The sequence below is a fragment of the Spodoptera frugiperda genome, chromosome 20 (genome assembly GCF_023101765.2).
Source record: "Spodoptera frugiperda isolate SF20-4 chromosome 20, AGI-APGP_CSIRO_Sfru_2.0, whole genome shotgun sequence".
Taxonomy (NCBI): domain Eukaryota; kingdom Metazoa; phylum Arthropoda; class Insecta; order Lepidoptera; family Noctuidae; genus Spodoptera; species Spodoptera frugiperda.
In genome coordinates, this window is record NC_064231.1 from 13,282,937 (window position 1) to 13,298,425 (window position 15,489).

Here is a 15,489-nt window from a genome sequence, read left to right on the forward strand (position 1 = left end):
TTAAGCTCTTGACATATTTCGGTCATGTTTATAGGTGTTTTGAGGTAAGTTTCATTATTACTATGAACGTTACTATGATATTCTATTCTGTAGAAAGTTTCTACATGTAATTTTGAAGGTTAAAACATTATAAAACACTGATCTAATGTATTTTAATTCCGGAGCTGCGTACTACCTACCGGGTTTACTGGGGCTCCCGCTCGAAAAGCAGGAGTAGGAACGGGGTGGTTTTTAGTCAGTAAATGTTTGACACTCCCTCTCGCCTCTTCCAAGGTGAGGGAAGTCATTGGATGATTTTCCCCCCCTTAAAAAATCTGCATTTTAATAACAGTTAAATAAAATCGGTGTATGGCTAATTAGAATCTAAAAATAAATAATTAAAAAAAAAACTTAATACCCATAAAACAATGATACCTAAAAACCAATAACGCGTATAAAAATCAAAAATACCAAACTCGAACATTTAAATAAATATTTAACAATCGAGATGTAGGCACGTGGTAAATTCGTTTTCGACAGTGAGCAAAAAGCTGGCGACTCGGTTGAAGCTTCGAACTCGCCAGTGGACAGCGCGAGTGACCGCACGTGTTCCATATTCGAATATTTTTAAATACCGATACACAATTATTTGGAAACAGTGTTTCATCGATATTTTATATTTGGAAAGATGACGCGGCCCTATCTTTTTGGAATTGCGGTAAGTTCTAATTTTAAAATTAAGAAATTAAGTTTTTTTTTTTTTGTTAACGTTAATAAACCGCTTGTGTTTCCTTAAAACACATTTTGAATTTTAAATAATAAAAATTAGTCATAAAGCTCCTTGTATCAAAAGTACTTAACTATTTAGGAATTAGTATTCATTCCTACACAAACGATTGCATATGATATGTGTGGTATACACATACATTCAATCAAATTAGGAAAAATGTCTTAAAAATCATCTACACTCGTCACCAGTGTAAATCTATTTGATTTCTTAACAAAAACACACTTACACTTGACCGGTTTACCCATTAATAAACTAACCAAACCATCAGTGAGCTGATATTAATCAAACTAGGCCTAAATTAAATCAAAGTTGTAAGTACAATAAATAAATAAAAATATTTTTATAATAACCATCGTGAAACATACTGAAACGGTTTACTCACGGGAATTTAATGAGAAAAGCTCTACTAGTTTCGAGTCACAGAGCGCCTCTTCCTCATTAGCAGCGTGCGCAGACGCAAAAGTTAATCTACATCTTTAGTGATTAAAAAACAATATACTTCTTTAACGTGATAGGTCAATTCTTGATAAAGATCTAAGCGTACCTACTCTTCCGGATTATGGGTTATATAAGAATGTAGGGATAAAAAGTTCTATACCGCCCATCATTAAAAATACATATATATAGTAAAACCACTTTTCAAATTGGTTTATTAGTTTCAGAGCCAAAACCATACCAACAAATATTTCCTCTTTAAAATTGCAGTACCTATAAGATATAGGTAGGATAGGTCTTTATATCTGTCATCAATCTAGATATAGGTAGATATAGGTCTTTAAAATTGCAGTACCTATATCTTATAGGTACTGCAATTTTAAAGAGGAATCTCTAACATAATAATACCAGTACGACTTTTTGAACAAAGCAAGCATTTAAAACCACGTATTGCAAAACTGTTGAAATACAAAATAAAAATTAGTAGTCATCAGAGCCTTTATCAAGATAACAAAAACTAAAACCAATAGGTACTAGCTTTTGTTCCCACAAACTGAGATTAACATATTTTATAATAATGTTATTTTTAGGACCTACGCAGTAACTAACGATACCTAGAGCATAATAATTAATTTTGGTACCTACACATGTTTATTTCGAATTCTTTACCACAGTGTTAGGCAAACCAAGTTCATTGTAGTTAGATTAAAATTGTATAGCTATATCAGGAAAGGCATACTAGTCTTCATAAGAATATATTATCCCTCCAATCAGGGATGGTATTATAGTAAATTCATAAATTATGTGTATGTGAAATTGTATGTCTGCTGAACGCACCTACGAACATTAGAGATCACGAAGGGTGGCAACGTTTTGTTTAAAAACAAATCTTGCATTGTTGTTTATTTCATTAATTCAATGCGATTAAAATTAATTTAAAATTCATTAATGACTATAAATCAGAAATAAACCAGTACTGAGAGTATTAATATGAGTTTGCTTTACGTTTAAATAATCGAAACGAGAACTTGTTCGGCGCTCTGTTTGATTGATGACGAACAAAACTCATACTAAGAGTGTTTCGGGATCCACATGGCGTTTAAGTAATATTAGAACTATCTTCCTTACTTTAATAACCTCTAGATTGGACCGTAAAATAAAAGAAATACAAAAACAATGAAAAGAAAGTTGTTCCTAACAAACAAAAGACTGCATAAAACTGTATGAACTTAAACTTAAAGCTTAAGTAAAGGAACGGTAAAAACTATCTTATCAAAAAGTAATAAGGACATAAATTATTACAGAGAATCGATTGTGCATGTCAGTCTGTTTCTACAAGATTGTCATTAAGGAAACGGGTTACTAAAAACATGATCAACTTATGCACTTAATAGTCAATGTCGCTTGAACTATTTCTATTTTTGTACCACACGCTTGAAAATGTCGAGAGTCGGGGCTACATGTTGATATTTTATCTAGGTACCTAGTAAACACTATTAATTGGTAGGTTTTAAACCAGGTTCGATAAGGACCTGAATTTACGACTAGTTGAAGTGTTCTCCCGGACAAGTAAAATCAATATCATGCAATATTTACATACGTAGAGCGTAATTAACACGATATTATATTGCTCTGAAACAAAGATCTTAATACAATATTACACCATAATCAATTAGTAGGTAATTTGTATAATTATTCCTAAATTTTTTTGTCATATAAAAGTTTAAATTAATCTCTCAGAATAAAGGACCAAAACTATGTTGTGCCAGCGGCTTCACCCGCGTTTCCGTAAGATAAAAAGTAAATATCCTATCACCCAAGTCAGCTCATACCCTGTCTGTGTACCAAATTTCATCTAAATCAATTCTTCAGTTTCGGCGTGATGGTTGGACAAACATTCAAAGATCCAAACCGATCAAATTAAAAAATTACATTTATAATATTAGTGTGATATATCGTGATTTTTCCAATTTCATTTGATCATATCTAACCTTTTAAGCAAGCACTTGACAAAAGCATCTTTACTTAACTCATAAAGCTAAAACAAACTTGTATGCTTGCCTAAACTCTTTTACACAGAAACTGCCTTTGTTTTAGGCCAAATTAGTATTTGTCGAGTTCATCGACATTCGTTGTAAACAATGCGTTTTAAAACATTTGACCTCTTTGCTTTTTAGGTGATGTCTCCAAAAAAGGAGTGTTAAGTTTTTTAGCATGTGCACATTATGTTAGGTACTTTTAACCTGAATATGGTATATTTTCATTTTATTGCCACATTTACTAGTAAGCGTAAAGGCTAAAATGTTCTGCCTTTTCTATTATGTTCTTTTCGTTGTATCGTCACGCCTTTTATCCACGAAGAGGTAGGCAGAGGTGCAAAATACGTAATGCCAGCAAAGTTTCAAATACATCTATGTGGCATTGACGCAATCAAAACCTTTGCTACCTTCAAAATTTGAAAAGTAACGAATAGCACTTACAAAAGGCAACTAGTAAGAAAGTAAGAAACATTACCGGAGCTCTATAGGTACATAAAAGGTTAAAAGATCACTTTCTATATTATGTATTATCTCACAGAATCATAACTTGACTCACACTTGTACTTAAACTACATCGCGTGCATAGACATTGCCCTCTTTACTGACAAACATCATTTCCAACTTTCGACTCCGACGCAACTTGTTTTCAAAAGAAACGTCACTAAATGTCACTTTTACTCTTTGGAAAAGGTATTAGTTATCATTTAACTACCTATTCCTAGCCTTTGAACGTCAACTTCCATTTTTAAAAGGCAGAGAAGAATGATGAGATGAAGCGTCAGACTCTTACTGACTAAAAATCACCCCGTTCTTACTTCTGCTTTTCGAGCCAGAGCCCGGTAACTTAAAGCCAGCCCACTAGGCAGTCCGCTGCTTCGGCTTCATATTCATTAAATGATATACATATGGTTATGTACCTAGTCTTATGTATTGTGTATAGATCAAAAAATATTTATCTGTCTGTATTAAACTTGAATCGTACTTATTTACAAAATACATAAATGAATTGACTACTAATCAAAGTACACTGTGTGCAAATCTACACACATACATTAATTGAATTTAGTATTAAAATTCAATACATAATACAAGTGTGGAAGATTCAACAGGCAATCAAAATTGATCAAAACTTATAAACATTGCTTAGACTTCACAAAAGCCGTGACCATTTTATTTATTTATTCATATTGAATGTTTTCTACGCTTAATAAAAACAAAACAGCATTTTATATTCAGATCACTATAAAAGTATAAAAGCATATTGGTTGAATTTTATCAAAACTTTCACTATTGCCAAATCAGTTCCGCAACTAATATTAACTATGTTTTTGCACGCAAGTCTCGTTTTATTTATTGTAAACACAAACGTTTACAAACCGTCCATATAAATATAAGGTGTTCTAAAATTATCTGTCACGGCATTAAGGTGGTACTGTGTTTTTGAAGATTAAAATAGTAAATTAAATATAAATTATTGATTTTATTTTTGATACAAATAAATCTACGTATGACGTCGCTTATGACGAAGCAACGAATGGTGCGTATTTGTGAACCACTTCATGAAGACTAGAGGCAACGTTTATTTAACTTCTTTTTTTTAATAAATTGAAGTAACTGGTCCGGAGTACGAAATTTCTTCACTATTGTAATCTTCAAACACAACACTACCTCTCATTAAAACCGTGGCAGATAATTTTAGAACATCTTATATATTTTTTTCATTTTAATTTAATATTTGATTATCAAGACACGATACGATACCTTTTGCAAATTACTTAGTGCCTAAATAAAGGGCTTACCTTTGTTACGCGACTCTTTACCTTAATGCTTCAATGTTCTTTTTTAATTTAAAAGAGAATCTTGAAATTACTCGCGACCTTTTTTTAATGAGAATTACTTTTATATCTCACTGTAATATGTAAACAAATTGGTATTACATTTTTTAATAATGTATTACAAGAGACTAAATAAATGTCTTATTCATTTAAATGCGCGATTTGTATAGGTACTGCATATAAATAAACGATGAAAGAGTCTCGTGATATTAATGTCGTGATAGCCCGGAGGTTTAAGATGCCTGCTTATTATTTTTTATTTATTTGTTTGTTACATTTTAATACAGTTTTACATATTTTTGCACCATTAAATCAGATCTTGTTTGTATTGGTACTCACGTTCGCTTAAGATTATTTATAAACCTATTGATTATACGTTTGAATTGTATTAAGCAAGCGTGGTGATTAATGCTCAAACCGTCTCCGTGAAAGAAGAGGCCTTTGGTCAGCAGTGGCCACTTATAGGCTGTTGATGTGAGTTAATCACACCAAATACAAATAAATTAAGACTTAACTAAAATATAACGGTTTACTCACGTAAATTAATGAAGAAATTCTTTACTAGTGTCTGCGCACGCTGCTCATAATGAAGAATCCCTCTGTGACACGAAACTAGTACGATTTTAGTTTAGCTTTTCTCCATGAAATGACGTCAGTAGACCGTGATTTTTAGTTAATTTAGTTTGTCTCATGATAGTAGTTTTAATAAAAATGAAGACTTTAAATTTAATCTATTCAAAAATGTTATACAAATTAAGCTAGGCACACAATAAAACAATTAAGATAGATAAACGATTAAGATAGACACGCAAGATCTAAGATTAGCTTCCTAAATTGGTATTCAAGTTTATACGTGACCGATCTGCCCTTTAAAGTAGCCGGAATTAGTTCAGACCATTATGTTAAAACCTCTTTTGTCTGTCAAAGCCTTCTAAGTAATATGACGACATTCTATTTCACTTCTTTAAACAATAAAAAATGTACCAACATGTAACCATATTTGTTAATTTTCTCTTTTACTAATTATGGTAAAAGGAAATTTTCATCGTTGTTTGTTGTTTAATGCAATTATGTTGACTGCCTCTTTGGCCGAGTGGTCGCAAGTACCACTGCCAAACAAGGGGTCTTGGGTTCGATTCGTGGGTCGACCAAAGTATTACTGGTCTTTTTTCGGTTTTTCTTTTTTCGCTATATTTATCTTACAATAATTTCATATAAGTTCTATTTTTACCTGGTTAAGGTACGAATACTGTTTAAAAGAGTTATTATCACGTCATCACGTTTGAAAACGATCAAAGTTAAGGTTCATTAAACTTAGTACAAAACTCAGAATCCATATCGTATCATAACTTGAACGCTTCTTGGAAGATGCTTTCAAAAGATTTAACTGTGAAGATAATAACTTCACCTATGTCCCATATAAGGCTACGTGTAGACGAACGTGTGACGTTGAAAAGATAAGCTCTTGTTCGTATGCTACATCAGTATGACCCTGCCCTTAAATGTATGAAAGTAGAATTTCTAAAGTAACTATGATAGAAATTAAGTACAGCATACCATGTTATGTTTTTCAACATACAAAACGTACGAAATAAGTAAATGTCGGGTTTACAAGTAAGTAAATGTTCTAGGTTAAGTGTTTTTTATGGAATAAGCCGGTAAACGAGCAGATGTATCACCTGATAGTAAGCCATCGCCGCCGCTATATATACCAGAGGAACAACAATAGTACGTTGCCGGCCTTTTCGGGGTTAGGAATTTAAGTGTTATTGGGGGAATTGGGGATTGGAAATTCACACAACGTAAGCTTTGTTTCGCGTCGGTGTTCTGTCACTTCGGTCGAGCCGGCCCATTCGTGCCGAAGCATGGCTCTCCCACACTTAAGTGTATGTGAATATATTTTTAAATAAACCCTAATGTTGTTTAGGTACATCACAACAACAGCTTTCGAGGTCACTCACATTTATAAAATTGGTAATCCAAAAATAATCCCAAACCGCAATCTTATTGTACCTTATAATTATGGCTGACATACAGACAGAATGCTCAAACACAAAGATACAGGTAATTACGACGTCAACACGTCAATCTGACACGCATTGAAGAAAGCACACAGCCATGTATTTGTATAGGTAGTATAGTCATCGAACGTTAGCGGTCTAATTTTTTGCAGCTAGCCGCCAATCGGCAATATGTACAAATAAGTAAAGCTAACGGTACTACTGCCAAATACCTACACAACGATGTACGCGACCCAGTAATTGCCTTCTAAGGCGACCGTTGTTTCAAATAAGGTGACGTTCTATTGATAGCGAGAAGCGGTTAGGAATTTACAAAGAAACGCAAGACATAACTGGGGAACTAATAAAAAAAATTAAGAACGTTTCGTATTTCTGGTTGTTCTATAAAACAAAATAAATTGTACTAAACACTATCATAAATGGCATAATATTAATCTAAAAAAACACAAAAATACAGTTCTTAGATATCTAGCTATCATTAGAACTTGAGACGGGATATTTACCATTTTATTTATTTTATCAATTTATTTATTTATCAGCTCATCCGTAATCATGGCGCTTGCAACAGTGCCGAAATATCGGAAACTCATAGATATAAATAAACATGGTAAATATCCCGTCTCAAGTTCTAATGATAGTGTTAGTGACCATGTCAGTTTAAAAAGAATCAAAGCTTATTATAGACTTGATTTGTAAGTCACTTGTTTGACAACACCTTACACTGGTACAAGCTCTATGCTTGTGTTTATGCGCTCTCATCTTGACCTCGCCTTTCTCATGGCAGACGCCAAAACAGTATCAACATTTGACACAGTTACCTTCATCGATGCGTTATCCGTTATAATTTAAATATTGTATCGGTAAAGTCTTGTTTAGAGTCGTAAAGTTTTATGTTCAACGGTGACTCACTATTGTTGTTGTTTAATTCGTGTTAGGTTTGACCTAGGAAGCAATAATAAGGAGATAAAATTACGCACAGTCACAAGACTCTTTTGACCAATAGTAGTGTAGCAATTTCATATTTAAATAGGGGTATGAAAGTTAAAAATCTATTTAATTTGTCAGCTAGGTAATGAAAAAATATTAGACAAGTATTTTTTTATTTTGTGATATACAATAACAATACTTACTTAGATAAAATGAGTCAATGTTTAGGAGTGGGAGCAAATATGTCGTTTGTGCGTATAAAACCTAGAAGTGACGTCACGCGTTATTTCCAAAGAATATCTACATCTTAAAAAGTATTTGTTTCATTAAGATAATAAAAAATACGTGTCTTATATTTTAACATAATCTACAAAACGGACATTAACATTTAAATTAGTAATCTACCCTATCACCATTGATAGTAGTAGAGATATTTATCTCCTAATCAACGCTTGGTACATTGCCATCCTCAGACTAGACACCAGAACTATTCAAAGTTCCACGCCCTTTAAACTTGGTAGCATTACAAGGCAAACGTGTTGTCATAAAAAATTCTGCTATACAATTGTTCGTAGATACATTGAAACCGGTAGGTGCTCAAGCGGCACCGGACGCCCGAGTTTCACCTCGATCTCAAACCATTTCACTTTCTTTTAGTCTAGATTAGAAAAACTTCATTTGGAGACATGCTACCATACTAGTGACAAATATTATGTTTATTCAGCTAATGACGTAGTACGATTGATTATTCTATCCTTATTATGGAATCGTTTAAGATATAACTTTCACTAGAAAGTGTATCTTAATCGGATATGATATAAAACAGGGCTAATTAATGCTAATTTATTGATGGTGATTTTAAAAAAACATTGCTGATGTTTTGACATTCGAGTTTTATAATCTATGACGTATTTTGGAATTTGGAACTTCACTTCACAAGCTTCACTAGAGGACTGACCGACAGACAGACATTGTTAATATTATTATATTTGCTTTGACGTTCAAAAGTGCCTTTCTATTTGAAATAAATATTTTTTTACTTTTATACAAAATTCCGATAACTTCTATTAAATTTAAATGTTTATTATTCCAGGTGCTCCTTGCGCTTTCCTGTCTGGAAGTATCGTCGAAGCCTTCAAACAGCGAGTAAGTTACATTTAAAACAAAATAACCTCTTAGAATAATCACTGTAGATATAAATTAAACCGGTATAACGTCAAAAAAAAACAATTGTAATTATGACCCATACAAACAAACTAATATATCATTATTAATAATTTCTTGAAACTGATTTCATTGTCACTATTGGTATTGCCATGATCATCACATTCATTTTAATTGCAATCATTTGGAACATCAACATTCATTTCATGCATCAAATAATTATACAAAGTTTTATTTAGAAATATATGTTCAAGTGTATCATTCCTGAATTATTTATTTATGTGATAAAGTTCTGGTTTTAAAAATACAATGATGTCAGTTTCATTTTATTTTTATCGTATTTAGAAAAAAAATCCTTAAACCCGGTACGGTTCAGTTTAAAATATTAACGGTCGTGTGAAAACAGTAGAAACGCACATTTATATAGAAACAGCACAACTAACAAAGTCGTAGTTTGCTTAAAATATTAGTGAAAACCAACACGGGATCTGCAGTAGTTCAGGTATGGTCCACTTTAACTATATTACAAGCTTCAACACCGCTTAATGATTTACACGCTAAAACAATAATGCTTATGGATAATGGTATAGATAATATTATGAAATGCATTCGAATATACAAAAAATATGATGTATATTTCAGATTGGCGAAAACTAACAAAGAATTAACAAACGAAGCTGCAGAAAGAGAAAGATCACTAGCTTACGACGAAACTAATACAGAAAACGAAGATGTTACCAAAGATATATTAGAAAAGATAAAAGCTATAAATGACGCTTTGAAGAAACCAATCAGAAGACATCAGTTCCAATGGAATGCTCCACCTCAACCAGGTGGAGAATACGTCCTTGACAAAGAAGTTCTAGAAAAACTTCAGCAAGTTATTGCTTCTGGAAAGTTGAACCATCATACTAACCATGCACAACAAGACAGTAATAGAATCAGTAACGACGATTTAGATGACACAAGATATTCAAGACAGCTGACATCTTTGTACGGTGGAAATCCAGCACAGATGGCAGTTATGCCCGGCGCGTACATAATGAATATGCCTGTTCTAGTTATGCCGTCTATGAACACTATGTACGGAAACAGCATTAATCCTACAGAGTACGCGACAAAAATCCAAACTAAAGAAGGTCCATCACCATCGCCATCACCATTCCCATCTTTTCCATCATTGCCACCATTTCAATGGCCATTTGCACCTTTATTTCCCATTCTAATAAGAGATCCATTACTTAGTATCATGAACGGTGGAGGGTGGAACAACTTCATTGAGTATGGCCAAAATGCCGATGTATGTAGAAGACAAAAATCGAATGAAGCAACAATAGAAGATGTCGTTAAAACTAAAGATGATTCGGAAAAATCTTCTGACGTTATTACGAACTCAATAACCAATTTAAGATCAAGACAAAAAAGGGCAGTTAAGAAACGTACTGTTGCTCAAGGAAGTCAATTACAAGATATTGATTCAGCTAAATTAAATAAATTCTTCGGCGTTAAACCTTCTTCAACAACTGCTAAGCCTTCAAAGCGGGAACCTGTTGGTCAAGACACTAAAACTGTCCATCATGATGATGGAGATGTTCGCTTTGGCTTTCTAGATTTATTTGGAAACAAAAATGGATACCGACAGCCAACGGGACCCGGATTTTTCATAAATAGATTAAAAGTGAGGCGAGGCGGAGTTGCTATCGCTGGTCCAGGAGGAGTGGCGACTGCTGGAAGAGGAGGAACTGCAATTGTGGGCCCAGGAGGTCTAGCCTACACTCAACCAGGAGGACTGGCTGTAGCAGGACCGGCAGCTCGAATTGTAGCATTATCGCCCGACGCTGACCTCACCGCCATAGCACATCGTCTGCAAGCACAAAGTAAAATAGACGGTTCCATTTCTCAATTATTACAAGCAATACCTGAAGGAAAAATTGTAGCTACTGGCCCTATTATTTATTATCATCCTAACGAACGATAGTCATTTTCTACTAACCCAATCATTTTTCATGTCTTCCTTCTCATTAACTGTTCTCTTTCTCACTCATTAGATACTACGGACGAGGATGGCGACGAGACGGACAATGGAGCAGAGAAATGAAGAGTTCAGATCAGTACATATACAATGGCATGGATTTCCAAGAAGTGCCCTTGAACATGGAAGATACAACATTCATGCTATTTATAAAACCGATCGCTCACGCTTTGAATTCTCAAGGAACTGCCTTGGCAAATCCCATCTCCCAAGTTGTGATTGCCAGGAATCAGAGTGGTACTATACTCCATGCACCTTTAGCCACTGCAGTGGCAGGTCCTGGTGGCGTGGCTCACGCGCAATCAGATCTTTATCTTTATGAATTTGTTAATAACCAACGATAATGGTGTACTAACTAAGATGTAGAAGTAGTAACAATGAATTCGATTTGAACTGATCGGAAATTAATTTTGACTTTAGACTTAAAATTGATTTTCGAATTGATTGTACCTTAAAAAGATTTATGTAAATGGTGATAGTGAAATAAATTTACATAATTATAATTAAACCACTTTGTTTTATTTATCTCCTGTCGTTTTGGTCAAGGTCAATAAAATCATACAATTGTTATTGATTAAAGACATAAAGCTCGAATAAAAGTTGTTCTTGTTTCAACAAAATGTATTGCAAATCTCAGTCTTTTATTATATTTATAATACATAAGTAGTATAAAAGATAAATATTATGAATAATAAAGTTCAATGCCACATATTAATATAATTCAAACTATCATACAATAGGTCACTAGCCTTAATAGATTATACCTAAAATATGATACATGAAATAACGGTGACGCTCACGCAAATCGAAGAATTAGACAAATAAGGTCTCATCCAAGATCCTGACTTATTGTACACCCACGAACTTTTTTAATGTTCTGTACTGTTAGTATCTGGTAAAGCTATACAACTATTGAAAATACAACACATAGTTACATTTTCTATAAAATTCTATAGAATTACACTTAAGAAATTTTTTTTTTATCCTCTGTAGCGCATCGGTACAATATGTGCCATTCTACGGCGGCGCCAAGGGGCAATACTTAGAAATAAAAAAAGACAACCTGGGTAGAATAACTGGGGAGAAAATAGTCTCAGAAGAAAACATCAGCAGTGAAAATATTCTCAAAAACAATAACGATGAGAATCTACTTGCAAAGGTAATGGCTGCGAATTTACAAAACCTTAGAACGCTCTCGACAAATCTTCTTAAACTGCATAACCTTGGACGAAAGACTGGTTCCTTGGGGAACGTGGAAAAGTCAAGGTATAAGACTCAATTGGCATCGTTGGGTGAAGCTGCTTCCAACATTATCAAGCTGATAGAAGAAGTGGATGATGTCAATATGCTGTTCAAGAGGAATTCGACTGTGAGGTCTAGGGATGATGATGACGATGATTATGTAAGTATTTTTGGATGTATTAAAGTACCTACTTTGTATAAATGTGATAGAACTATTTCCGATATTAGTTAGTTAGATACCAAAAAATAATTGATTGATTGATGATTATTTTTTCAAAAGGATAATATTTTAATAAGTATATTACAAAATAAATCTTAAACATTAGGTATCCTTTAATCTCAACACATTATCTGTAACAATATGTGACCAATTTAGTGGTTCCATACAAAAATAAACGAATGACACTTAATTTAACTTTAAAACAACGTTCAATTTTCAGGTTGCTGAAGAGGGCGTTGGCATTGATTCTGCAGATGATGACGATCCTAGTGATAATGATGGCTTCATTAACAAGGGAACCATTGCCGAAGCTAAACCCGTAGGTAAGAAAAACATAACTTGTCACCATAATACCTTAACAGAAATTGACGGTGCTGCCAACGGAAAATGTAGGAACTAACTATACCGCTATGAGAGGCTACGAGTATCAAAGCTTAGCACAGAGAGTTGCTAATTACACAATCGGTCGCTAGATGTCACTACTTGGATGTCTTGTTTACTATATGTATTCTGTGCTCTGTAGAATAAATAAATATTAAGCCTCGTACAAGCGCGTTAATGAACCCAGACGAAGATTGTTTTATTTGAATTTAAAAATATTTAAATTTATTTAAAAAATATGGACTGCCTCGTTGGCCGAATGGTTGCAAGTGCGACTGCCGGGCTAGGGGTCTCTGGTTCGATTTCCTGGTTAACTGGGCTTTAATCGGCTTTTCGAAAATTTCTCAGCACGGAGTATGGAAATGTGCCCGGTATTTGGCATTAGGCTCACCACCTATTACATGGGACTTACAATATAAAATATGAAAAGTGATTGTAAAATATTTTAATTTACAGGTCTTGCCGTTATTGGAGAGCACGGTCTAGCAGCTTCCAGACCTCTTGCTACAGCGGTAGCAGCTTCTGGAGTAGCACTCGCTAGGCCTGTAGCCACAGCGGTAGCTGGAGTAGACCCAACAGCTTTGGGCATCAACTTCCAAGTCAACCACTCGAGGAACTGAGTCCGCTTTAGGTTAGCTAGCTAATAGTCATGATGTGCCTATTATTTGTAAGCAGTTCAATGTGCTATATTTACAATAGTCTTCGTATAGAACGATAGTCGGTATAAAACAGTGAATCTATAAGTTCAGCTTTTCAATATAAATGATAATGAATAAGCCATGCATTATTATTGTTATTCTACAAAAAATAGAGTGTTTTTCCACCAGCAATGTGTTATGCTACGTTGCTGTGGATGTGTTTGGTTTCCACTAAATGTATTTATTGGTGTGCCTAGCTTAACACTGGTGGAAACGGACTCAACTAAGCTATGTTATTTTAATAGGGAAAGATGCGTGCTATAGATATGGCACGCATCTTTCCATTGCGTGCACTCTTAGAGTTGGTTAACTTTAGAAGATCAGTGAGACTTATCGTAAACTTTTTATTAAATGATTCATATATCTTACTTACATAAGACTAATTAATACTCATAACACCTATAGTGACAAAATATAAACGTACTTGCTTTAAAATGCTTTGAAGAATTGTATTCATAGTTACTGCCAGGCTTAAAACAGTATCTACAAATCGAATAAAAATAGAATACCTACTATATGATTAAACTATGCGATACAAACAATACTTTAACAGAATGAGTGCATTTAAACGTTTATTAAGTGAGAAACTGTGTGAAAGAGTGTGATAAAGTGTCTTCTAAAGACAAAAATGTATTTATTATTTATTTAGACAAAATAAATTGAATTCAAAGTTTCATAATTAGTTTTAATTTATTAATCCTTTTAGAATACCTAATCGTTTTCATCATCAAGGCGTCTAGTGCAGCAGATAGGATTCGCGCAATGACTTCCAAATCGGACGGTCAGAGAACCCCCATTAAGTGGCTCCCTTTAACCTAGTATTACCACCTATATAGATATATACCATTAATTTAGGTCTCAGATAACCAAGTATAAATTGATATTTGTCTCATTTACAGAGGGTTCCATTAATAGAGGTGAGTTTACAGATTATTTCAAATAAAGAGGATTCTTAAATAAAACAATGCGTTATGTGCACATTAAAAATGAATAAGAATATTTTAGTAAGTCAACAAACAAAACGATGTTATCTCAGTTACTTTAAGCATTTAATATTCACCAGCTGTTTCAGTAATAGAGGTAACTATGATGATAAATCAAAAGAACGAATCCAATATAAAGAGGGTGTTTCCCACAATAGAGGTAATACAGTGCTAATGTGTTGGGACCTCAGTATGTGTTACAGTTGCGGAAGTTTCCCACTTATCCAGGTTGCACTGTATATCGATATGGAGATTTCAAATACCTAAGAGTATAAATATTTTCTGCCTCGACTCTAAATTAAGAAAATTCCATTCTTCAAGATCATCACAAAATTAGGGACTTTCTTTGTAGGTGAAGGGAAAATCTACACGAGGAAACAATTTGCATAAAGCAATAAAATGCATGAATAAGTAGTGAATGAATCAACTCTAACACACTCATGTAGGAAATCCCTGCAACAACAATATGCAATTGAATTTCTAAAAATTGAATTACTAATCGATCCTAATCTGCGTTGACATGGTTTTATACTTTTTGGTACCTATACCAGGATTCATACGAACTATATGTAGGTACGTATGGGTCTGGTTCAAAAAGCAGGAAAAGGAACGGGGTAGTTGTTAGTCAATAAGAGCCTGACACTCCCTTTCGCCTTGCTCAAGGTGAGAGGAGTCATTGGATATTTTTGAGGGGGGCTCTAAAATACTTAACTATTTAGGTAGTCCTTACATAGCATCGCATA

General features: G+C 33.8%; 1 protein-coding gene across 1 annotated transcript; it reads left to right on the plus strand.

The window, feature by feature from the left end:
- Positions 1 to 529: 529 nt before the first annotated feature.
- On the plus strand, positions 530 to 13,940 carry LOC118261894 (uncharacterized). The gene is made up of 7 exons (XM_035572917.2): positions 530 to 697; positions 9,120 to 9,172; positions 9,833 to 11,072; positions 11,243 to 11,520; positions 12,216 to 12,624; positions 12,905 to 13,007; positions 13,522 to 13,940. Exons 1-7 carry the CDS (start codon positions 668 to 670, stop codon positions 13,683 to 13,685), a joined length of 2,277 nt encoding a protein of 758 aa, XP_035428810.2. The 5' UTR covers positions 530 to 667; the 3' UTR covers positions 13,686 to 13,940.
- The last annotated feature ends 1,549 nt before the right edge of the window (positions 13,941 to 15,489 follow it).

Coding starts and splice junctions, on each gene's coding strand:
- LOC118261894 (XM_035572917.2), top strand. CDS start 668: ATGACGCGGCCCTATCTTTTTGGAATTGCG. Junction 698..9,119: donor CCTATCTTTTTGGAATTGCG/GTAAGTTCTAAT, acceptor TTATTATTCCAG/GTGCTCCTTGCGCTTTCCTG. Junction 13,008..13,521: donor TGCCGAAGCTAAACCCGTAG/GTAAGAAAAACA, acceptor TTTAATTTACAG/GTCTTGCCGTTATTGGAGAG.